This window comes from Hypanus sabinus, chromosome 13 (genome assembly GCF_030144855.1).
Source record: "Hypanus sabinus isolate sHypSab1 chromosome 13, sHypSab1.hap1, whole genome shotgun sequence".
NCBI classification, from domain to species: domain Eukaryota; kingdom Metazoa; phylum Chordata; class Chondrichthyes; order Myliobatiformes; family Dasyatidae; genus Hypanus; species Hypanus sabinus.
The window spans coordinates 96,734,928-96,746,079 of NC_082718.1; the positions used below are offsets into that span (position 1 = coordinate 96,734,928).

The 11,152-nt window shown below is 42.8% G+C and overlaps 1 protein-coding gene across 1 annotated transcript in view; it reads left to right on the forward strand.

Moving 5' to 3' along the window:
• nipsnap1 (nipsnap homolog 1 (C. elegans)) overlaps nt 1-11,152 on the forward strand; it is a 39,267-nt gene that overhangs the window by 3,532 nt on the left and 24,583 nt on the right. Inside the window, exons 2-5 of the mRNA XM_059988265.1 lie at nt 7-140; nt 239-284; nt 3,493-3,587; nt 11,074-11,144. Coding sequence (XP_059844248.1) covers nt 7-140; nt 239-284; nt 3,493-3,587; nt 11,074-11,144 — 346 coding nt within the window. The remainder of the gene's footprint in view (nt 1-6; nt 141-238; nt 285-3,492; nt 3,588-11,073; nt 11,145-11,152) is intronic.

The following is an 11,152-nucleotide window of genomic DNA, read 5'->3' on the forward strand; positions in this document are numbered from 1 at the left end:
TTACAGGGCAAGTAGTAAAGAAGAGAAAACTGACAAAGGGTGGTTTCGATCGTTATTTGTCCACAGAGTAAATCAAAGAAAGGATGCCCACTCTAATCTCCTTTCCAAGAAGGAAACCAGCAATTTGTACAAAATGCAATGTAAGTGAAAATGCTTCTGCCAATGCTTATTACTCACTATTATCAAAAGTCAACTGGTTGTTCAAATTATACTGAAACATTTTTTGTTTTTGTCTTAGTTCATAATGTGAAGCCAGAATGTTTAGATGCCTACAACAGCTTATCGTAAGTTCCAATCTCTTGAAAATCAGTTGATTTTATTCAGACAGTGCCCATGATCTTTGAAAGAGTGATGTAGCATTTTGTTTATTATTTTCACACTAGGATTCCTCCACGTTGGAATATATTACATATTCTCACCGCTGTTTGTGTCTATAATTAGTCTATCTCTGTTCTCCTATGAGGATTCTCAGCCACACTAATTGTGGTCTTCTGGGCATTCCCCATTTTAATCACCACGTTTTAAGCTGCTGAGGTCTTGAGTTCTGGAATTTCCTCCCTTATTTTCTCAGCCTCTGGTCTCTCCTTTAAGACCCCTTATTTTCTCCCCCCAGCAATCAAAGCTTCTGGTTATACACCATACTATTTCCTTGAGTGGCTCGGTGTTAAATTTTATTAAATAAAGCACCTGTGAAGTACATTAGGATATTCCATCAACTGAATGATGCTATGCAAGTGCAGGTAGTTGTTGCTATTGGTACTGGTGCTGAGATAACACAGGACTCAGCAAAAGCTCATTCAGACAATCATGTCGGCGTCGGTTGGGATAAATGGGATAAATGGGCTAATGCTCGGGAGGCAGACAACTCTAGGTCTGTTCAGAGCTCAAGTTTGCACTGGAGCATAATGAATGGTTTTTCCTCTACTGCCTTTTCATTCATTGAGTTCCAGTCCAGGCTCCTCTCCCTTCTAAACCTTCCACCAAATCCTTTAAATCTATGTCCCCATGGTTTTTGAACACCCTAATAGTTATTGCATTTTAATCTTTGAAGCCTTTCATCATTTAGTACATTTCAATTAAATCTGTTCTCAGTCTCTTCTGGTCCAAAAGAAACAAGGCCGGCTTGTCAATGTTTCCTGAATGAAAGTTTTCCAGTCCCACACATGACCTTGTAAATTTTCATAACACCTCTCCCATAAAAATGACTTCTTCCCTGCAACATTTTGACTAGACTGAACATAGTACTCATAACCTCCTAATCTTGTATTCTATGCCCACACTGAAAAAAAAGGCATTCCACTTTAATTGAATTGATTGGCTACATGTAAGGTTGGCTGAACATGTGCTCTAAATTTCTTTTGTTCCTTACGTTTATTGTTTATACACGTATCTTCTTACAATATTCCCTCAGTGCATTACCTGACACTTTGATGAGCTAAATTCCACTCACAATGTTTCTGTACAGCCGACCACACCAGCTGAATCCTTCTGCAGTCCAAATCTCTCTTCCTCACTATCAATGTAATGGGCATTTTCTTTAAATTTAAATTAATTGCAGTTTTATTTTCCAGTTAACCCAATTCCCCAGCACAAAACTACTTCCTGCATGCTTATTTGGATTATATACACCTTTACAGGAAATAGTGGAACAATTGGATACACTATTGCATGCACTTCTTTTGGTCAGATTACAAATGGATGTTGGCCCAGTTTTTAATCATCCATCAATCTTGCTCTGCTTGCAGAATCATGAGTGCATTTCTTTGTTGGGATGCTGAATTTCCCCTTGATGAGGAACTAGATTTAGTCGGTCAAGTCCAGACATGTTTCACATTGGTAGTCTCTATTAAAACTGTCCTTAAGAGATATCAGTCTGTAAATAACATTTTTTGTTACAATTATGAAGATTTGATTTTGACTGCTATTAAACAAAGGAATCCTTATAGACAGTGCTTGTTGAAACAGGAGAGATGATTCCTTCGAATTCCAAAAACACTCACCACTATCTGTTTGTATAATTCTATATAAATTCATATAAAATATAAATGATTTCTTGGCTTGACCAGAGTGCACAGAACTGTGTGTAAATTATAATTTTGGCATGTCGCCTAAATGTACATCTTTTTGTTTACCTAGTTTTATGCGATGTGAGTGATTTCATCTGACTGCTGAATAATGTATGCAGTCCAAAAAACCCATACTCACAAACACCTGCAGGTTAAGGTCGGTTTTGCTTTTCCCCTAGATGTTTTGTAATTTGTAAAATATACTTGTTCTCAGCAATACTGACAGGATAATTTTAAACTCATATTCCTAGATGCCTTGAAAAGATTTGGCCTTCTTGAAAAGGTTTTGATAATGGTTTTTTTTCAGTGATAATGGTTGTGATAATGGTTTGATAATGGTTTTTTTTTCAGTGATGGGAGGCAGAAAATCTCAAGCTGATGATGAAGTACACAAGTCATTCTGTCTTTTCTCTTCCTATTTTGTTTTAAGTCATTGTGTTAGAACTTGGTTGCTTTCTAAACGAAAGCAGAGGATATTTAACATCAGTGATACATTAAATCTGGATTATATTTTATAAAGCCAAGCAAAAGGCATATGTAGGCCAGTTATGTTTTCATAATATTATGGAAGATAGCCCACATATCAGCAGCTTTTACAATTACAGTGTTGGGATTTGCACAATCATTGGATAGCTAGGCTTTTGTCAAGTGGATCCCAATGACCTTTGCCACTCCTAGCTGTGTTTGGTGTTGTGCAGGATTTGTCTAATCTCTTCTGCTTGACTCACTCCTTATGATTCACACAGAACAAAATTTATGTAAACTCCTTGCAGCAACTAGCCGAGGAAATTAGTAGCGAGCTGCTCTGACAACCCAGCCGTGAATCATTTCAAAATCTAAATGGGATTATTTCCTAATTCTTTCTGAGCAAGTGCAAAAAAAAATGTGGTAAACTGGTAGAAAATTTATCTGCTTAGAACTGCATAAGTTTTTCCACACTCAGCTCCTAATCCACAAAATTTTCCAACCTGGCTTGCTGAGTTTCAATAGCTTAAACTCAACAATGCAGAAAAGGGTTTGGGTCCAAAACGTCGTCACTACCTCCTCCCATAGATGCTGTCTGGCCTGCTGAGTTCTGCCAGCATTTTTTGTTTTTAAATATTTCTTCATCGTTGGTTGTCCTCTTTGGGCCACTAAACCCTTCAGGTCCTGGCAAATTATTTGCAGGTAACATTGTGCTCTGAAGGGTTAGCAGTATTTTTTCTATTTTCTCTCTAATACTAGCCAACATATGTTTTTGGTAAACATTGGGTTGATTGTAAAATTTATAACCTAATCAATACATATGTATATTACACTTTTTCCATATTTTTGTATTGAATTATTAATGTTTATGTATAAGTCTACTTAAAGAAGCATTTGATTTGTACAGATCTAGATTGTTTGCAATTGGGTTAAAAATAAAACCTTTTGTTAACAACCGCAGGGAGAAAATATTGCAAAAGCTACACAATGACCCTGACTACCCGTGTGAGATTGTGGGAAGCTGGAATACATGGTATGGTGAGCAGGATCAAGCAGGTAATTCTACTACCCAGACTTAATTTAGTTCGTCCTAACCTTCCTTCTCACCTTTGGTTTAATTATCATATTTGGATCTCCATAATCATTCCTGACCTTGGGTGGATGCTCATCTTCCTGACTGAGCCTAAAGCTACAGCTGGGACTCAGTCGATCACTGTGGAGTCTGGCTAGTTATTCGTTCAGGTAATGCCCACGGGGGCGAGCATAACGTGGTGTCACAGTTGACCAGTGATTGACAGAGCTGTCTTCGCAGCCTGACAGCAAAGTAATGCTCCACCCCGCTATCTTCATGGAAGCCGAAGCTGACTCCAGTGACCTTGGAGTTCTGCTAATGCCCTTAGGCACCATGATGGGCACAGCGGTTTGCGCGGCGTTATTAAAGCTTGGGGCTTCAGAGGCCAATCCTGGTGTCCTCTGTGTGCAATGCACGGGTTTCCTCTGGGTGCTCTTGTTTCTTCCCGCAATCTAAAGACGTATTGGTTAGTAGGTTAGTTGGTCATTGTAAATTGCCCTGTGACTAGGCTAGGCTTAAGTCAGGATTTCTGGCCCATGATGTCAGTGTGCATTTTAATAACATCTGCTTTCACTTGGCCTGTAGCCTTCCCTGTCCCCCCACAGTCCCCGCCTGCTTACGTCTCCCTCTAAATGCCTCAGAAATATATATATCGTACCAGCTTCACCCCCCCACCACCACCACCTTTAAATCCCTCCCACCTTAAAGCTAAGCCTTCTTGTACTTGACATTTTCAACATGGAAGAAGGATACTTGGGGTTGCCCCTCAGCTCTGACACTCCAGAGAAAGCATCCAAATTTAACCAATCTCGTTATGGCTTAATGTGCTCCAATCTAGACAACATACTGGTGAATCTCTTCTGCACTCCCTCCACATCCTTCCTGAAGCCACCAACCACTACTGCACACATTACTCCAAATGTGGCCTAACTAAATTTTTATATAGCTGCAATATAACTTGCCAACTTTTATACTCAGTGCTCCACCCAGTGAAGGAAAGAATTCTGTCTGCCTTCTTGATCACCCCCTTGATTCACTTGTCTTCACCTATGCAATGCCTCATTCCTGGTTAGAACAAGAATGCGCTGCTCGAAGAATTCTCCTGAACATGCTTTAGCAATTCATCGTTTTCTCTTCCCTTTATTTGTTGTCCCAAATGACCTTTAAGTAATAATGTCTGATAATATCACCACTTGAAAGATATTGCACATCCCCATAACCTAGCTGCAAATTTGCTTCTCTATCTCTTATCAACAAGCACCATGAGATGTTCTTAACCATAAACATCTTGTTCTTGCATCTCTTTTGCTACCCTGAACTTTGCCCTTTGGGTATTTTTTTCCTGGAGCATAAGATCAAGAAGCTACCATTCTTCCTTGTATTTTGTGGTGACTCCCAAGTACTTCCAGAGCAACACAAACAAAATGCTGGAGGAACTCAGTAGGTCAGGCAGCATCTGCGAAAAGGAAGAAAACAATTGACTTTTTGAGCTGTGACTCTTCACCAGGACTGAAAAGGAAGTGGGATCGAAGCTAGAATAAGAAGGTGGGGGGGGGGGGGGGGGGAGAGGAAAGAGTACGCACTGAAACTAAGTGGGGGGGGGGGGGGTGGAAGGTAAGTAAGTGAGGGAAGCTTTGAACTCTAGCTCAAATACCAGAGCTACTCCTTCAGGTGTACTTCCTCAGGACAAGCGTAGTTCCCACGTGGTGTTGCAATTGTAAGAAACAGGTCTTGGCTGACCAGTCTCAGGGTTCCTGCCAGTGACGATGGTAGCAACAACTCCTCTAGCTCCCACTAGTGGTGCTAGCCTCAAAGTGCTATCTTAGATAGTGCTTCAAAGTTTCTAGTCAGGGATTTCTGCTGAACTCTTGGACAAAATTACGTTTAATCCACCGGCTGCAGAGTTAACAGCGGGACTGAACGATCACCAGACCCAATGACAGCGATCTGGCCAAAGCGGTGGTGTGTGAGAGGAAGTAGGAACATGACAAGAGAGCTGGGGCACTAGTGAGGCTGGATGCTCACCCGATCAGGCCTGCGGTACCGTCACATATCCTGGCCAGCGCCCGCCCGCTAAATAATAAAATGGACTTACTGTGAATGAATGCACAGAGAGAGATGAGAAACTGCTGCGTTCTCATTTTCACTGAAACGTGGTTAATCGACCTCAAGCCTGACTCGGCATTTCAGTTTGACAGGGTGACTCTGTTCCGCACAGTCAGGAACTCCTCATCGGAGAAATCCAAAGGTGGTGGAATACGTGTGTACATTAAGAAAGTTTGGCGCACAAACTCACTTGTAGTTAGCAGTCACTGCTCTAGGGAAATTGGGCATCTTACAATTAAATGCCAGCCACGTTACCTGCTCAGGGAGTTTATTGTTGTGTTCTTCACCCCTGTCTGCATTACCCCCACCCCCCCAAAGGGTGAATGTCAAGGTTGCACCGGGAGAGCTTTACAGTGCCATCAGCTCTCTACAAAAGAAAAGCATCCGAATGGTCTCTTCATAATTGCAGGAGACTTCAATCATGTTAACCTGCAAGACATTCGACCAAATTCCACCTACACATCACCATAGCCACTCGGAAAACAAACAGACTGGAGAGTGAAGATACATTCACTGTCATCTTGATCTCTCTGACCGCATCTCCATAACGTTAATCCCAACATAAATGCTAAAAATGGAGAACCCAGTCATGAGGACCATCACTGTCTGGTCTAATGAGGCAATCTTTATGCTTCAAGACTGTTTTCAACATGCCAATGGGCAGGTGTTCATGGAGGCCACCGGAAGGGGTAGACACAGACTGTGAGGAATGTGTCTCGTCCGTCATCGGAAACATCAGTATGTGTCTAGCCAATGTTGGTACCTCAAGAAAGGTTATCTCATGGCCCAACCAGAATCCCTGGCTTAACACAGAGGTGCTCTCCGTACCAAAAGCCTGTGACACTGTCCTCAAGTCTGGTGACAGGCATCTCTCAGACCAGACAGAAGAAAGCTCATCTTCAGCATTGAGAGGGCAAAGACTGTCTATGTACAAAAATGCAGGAACACCTGTCTGATGATCATCCCCAGTGCACGTGGCTGCAGATCAAGGACATTACTGACTGTGTAAGGAAAAGCCTCGTTGACTGTACCAGCAACAAGGTCCGCTCTGATGTCCTAATCAACCTCTATGCACGCTTCAAGGCATGCAACACAATGCCGGCCATGCAGGGTGCTCTCCTCCCGGGGAGCTGCCACTGTGTAACAGCAGCAGACGTGAGAATGGCTCTGCAGCAAGTGAACCCCCACAAGGCAGCCAGGCCAGACAATATCTCATCCGCGTACTCGGAGTGCGCACGCCAGCTCATTGATGTCTTCACGGACTTCTTCAACCCTTCACTCACCCATGCTGCTATCCCCATGTTTCAAATCTGCCACCTTCATCCCTGTAACAAAGAACGCTACAGCTTCAGAACAAAACGACTACCGCCCAGTAGCACTGGCTGTGATCTTCATGAAGTGCTTTGAACAGCTGGCAAGAGCACACTTCAAAAACCCCATTCCTGCCAATCCGATACTAACCAGTATGCTTACCGACAGAACTGCTCTACAACAGATGGCATAGCATCTGTCGTGCACCTGGATCAGACGCACCTCGAAAACAAGGACACTTGTGCTGTTTCAGCATTTGACACTATTGTTCCTCAGTCCAAGGTGAACAAACCCCTACTCCTCGGACTAAACGCACTGCCGTGCAACTAGGTGTTGGACATCCTAACCAACAGACTTCAGATAGACAGGTGCACAACCACTCCTCCCTCTCTATCATCCTCAGTTCAGATGTCCAATGAGACAAGGATGGTAGTTGTACAGGAACCGTGGTGTACAAAGGCTGTTGAAAACCTGGTCAAGAAGAAAAGCTTATGAAAGGTTCAAAAAACTAGGCAATGATAGAGATCTAGAAGATTATAAGACTAGCAGGAAGGAGTTTAAGAATGAAATTAGGAGAGCCAGAAGGGGCCATAAGAAGGCCTTGGTGAGCAGGATTAAGGAGAACCCCAAGGCATTCTACAAGTATGTGAAGAGCAAGAGAATAAGACAGTGGGAAAGTGTGTATGAGACCGGAGGAGATAGCAGAGCTACTTAATGAATACTTTACTTCAGTATTCACTATGGAAAAGATTCTTGGCGATTATAGGGATGACTTACAGTGGATTGAAAAGCTTGAGCATATAGCCATTAAGAAAGAGGATGTGCTGGAGCTTTTGGAAAGTATCAAGTTGGATAAATCTCTGGGACCAGACGAGATTTCCCCCGGGCTACTGTGGGAGGCAAGGGAGGAGATTGCTGAGCCTTGCTGAGATTGGCAATGAACTTTGCATCATCAGTGGGGACAGGAGAGGTTCCGGAGGATTGGAGGGTTGCAGATATTGTTCCATTATTCAACAAAGGGAGTAGAGATAGCCCAGGAAATTATAGACCGGTGAGTCTTACTTCAGTGGTTGGTAAGTTGATGGAGAAGATCCTGAGAGGCAGGATTTATAAACATTTGGAGAGTCATAATATGTTTAGGAGTAGTCAGCATGGCTTTGTCAAAGGCAGGTCATACCTTAGGAATCTGATTAAATTTTTTGAGGATGTGACTAAACACATTGATGTTGATAGGACAGCAGATGTAGTGTATATGGATTTCAGCAAGGCATTTGTCAAGGTACCCCATGCAAGGCTCATTGAGAAAGGAAGGAGGCATGGGATCCAAGGGGACATTGCTTTATGGATCCAGAACTGGCTTGCTCACAGAAGGCAAAGAGTGATTGTAGACAGGTCATGTTCTGCATGGAGGTCGGTTACCAGTGGTGTGCCTCGGGGATCTGTTCTGGGACCCCTACTCTTCGTGATTTTTATCAATGACCTGGATGAGGAAGTGAAGGGATGGGTTAGTAAGTTTGCTGATGACACAAAAGTTGGTGCTGTTGTGGATAGTGTGGAGGGCTGTCAGAGGTTACAGCAGGACATTGATAGGATGCAAAACTGGGCTGAGAAGTGGCAGATGGAGTTCAACCCAGTTAAGCGTGAGGTAGTTCATTTTGGTTGGTCAAACATGATGGCAGAATTTAGTATTAATGGTAAGACTCCTGGCAGTGTCGAGAATCAGAGGGATCTTGGGGTCTGAGTCCATAGGACACTCAAAGCTGCTGTGCAGGTTGACTCTGTGGTTAAGAAGGCATATGGTGCATTGGCCTTCATCAATCGTGGGATTGAGTTTAGGAGCCAAGAGGTAATGTTGCAGCTATATAGGACCCTGGTCAGACCCCACTTGGAGTACTGTGCTCAGTTCTGGTTGCCTCACTACAGGAAGGATGTGGAAACCATAGAAAGGGTGCAGAGGAGATTTACAAGGATGTTGCCTGGATTGGGGAGCATGTCTTAGAATAGGTTGAGTGAACAAGGTCTTTTCTCCTTGGAGCAGTGGGGGATGGGAAGTGACCTGATAGAGGTGTATAAGATGATGAGAGGCATCGATCGTGTGGATAGTCAGAGGCTTTTTCCCAGGGCTGAAATGGTTGCCACAAGAGGACACAGGTTTAAGGTACTGGGGAGTAGGTACAGAGGAGATGTCAGGGGTAAATATTTTTTACTCAGAGAGTGGTGAGTGCATGGAATGGGCTGCCAGCAACGGTGGTGGAGGCAGATACAATAGGGTCTTTTAAGAGACTCCTAGATAGGTACATGGAGCTTAGAAAAATAGAGGGCCATGGGTAAGCCCAGTAATTTCTAAGTAAGTACATGTTCGGCATAGCATTGTGGGCCAAAGGCCTGTATTGTGCTGTAGGTTTTCTGTTTCCATGTCCTGCCTGGCTGTTTGCTGAGCTCACTGCTGTACATTCTGCTCACACATGACTGCACCCAAGCAATCACATCACCAATTTCACTGATGATAATACAGAGCCTTATCATCAACAATGATGAGACGGCTTACAGAGAGGAAGTGGAAGAGCTCAAGGCCTGGTGCCGGGCAGATAACCTCATCCTCAGTGTCAACAGGACAAAGGAGATGGTTACTGTCTGCAGGAGAACTCACCACTCCCACACCCCTTTTACATTGGTGGCACAGATAAGGAAACTGTAAGCAGCTGCAAACTCCTGGGGAGTGCACATCACACATATCTCATGGTTCCAGGACACATTCTACACAGTCAAGAAAGCTCACCAATGCCTCAACTTTCTGAGGAGTTGGAAGAGAGCTGGTCTTTGCACATCCACACTTATATCATTCTACAGATGCATGGTTGAGAGCGTCCTAACCAGCTGCATCACCGCTTGGTACGAAAAGTTTGCTGCAGCAGACAGGAGGGCTCTCCAGTGGGTGGTGAAGACTGCCTAACACATCTCTGGCATCAGCCTACCCATCATCAAGGGCAAATATACAGGAAGGTGCTGGGGAAGGGCCAGTAACATCATAAATCCCACTTACATCAGGTGGGAGACTAAGCAACATGCACACCAGGACTGGCAGACTCAAAAACAGTAACTTTCCCCAAGCAGTTAGACTGATCAACACACTATTATGTACAGTGTAGCGTCACTTTATTGACGCAATCAATCTATGTATATAAGCTCTTTTGTATTTATATTGATTGTGTGATGTATTACTATTATTGTGTTCTTTTGAGTACTTTTGTGTAGTGTTGCATCTGGTCTAACAATTATTTGGGTCTTCTTATACTTGTGTACAGGAAGTGACATTAAATGATCTTGAATCTTGAATTGTGAATCAATCTTACAAAATATTCTTTTGCCTCTTTCAGAAGATAATTGGTATCTTGTTTAAAATGTTATTTTAAATCAATTCCTTGGGACCTTGGCTCTTGGACCTCCCTGTGTCCTGTTAGGCTGCTCCTGGTTTGGTAAAGCATCCCTTCCTCGTCGGCACCAAAAATCTCCCAATTGTCAAATTTGGCAATCTGAACTGTGGAAGAAGTACTCTGCTTACTGGCACATAGCTTTCCTGTTCTATTTGGCTTCCTAATTTAAAAGAAACATGTTTACATGCAGAATGCTCTCTGTTTTCAATGGTATATAAATAGACTTTCTATCTTTATCTCAGTAGGCCTTTTAGAATTTTGGTTGTGAGAGTTAAATATTCAACTCCACATGTTTGGCTCCAATAACTTCAGTGGAATCAGACACACAGAGAACCCTTAACTTTCTGTGTTTAATGTTAATGAACAATGACTGCCACCTCCCATAAGAATTGCTTGAGACTGCGGTATCCCCAGGTGATCACGCAGAATCAGGATCAGGTTTATTATCACTGACATATGCAATTTGTCGTTTTGCAGTACAGTGAATAAGGTTTCATTATTATCATGAGACTAAAATGCCTGTGGCATAAAACTTGCTGGTGAAAAGACGCTGTCTTGCATGCAGAATCGGCATTTTTGTTTAGTCTACAATTTTTTGTCATCCTTTTATTTTGAACAGTGCATTTATGGAGGTTTTCTGGTGGTTATCCTGCTATGAAAGATGCAATGGAGAAGCTAAAAGAAAACAAGGTAATAAA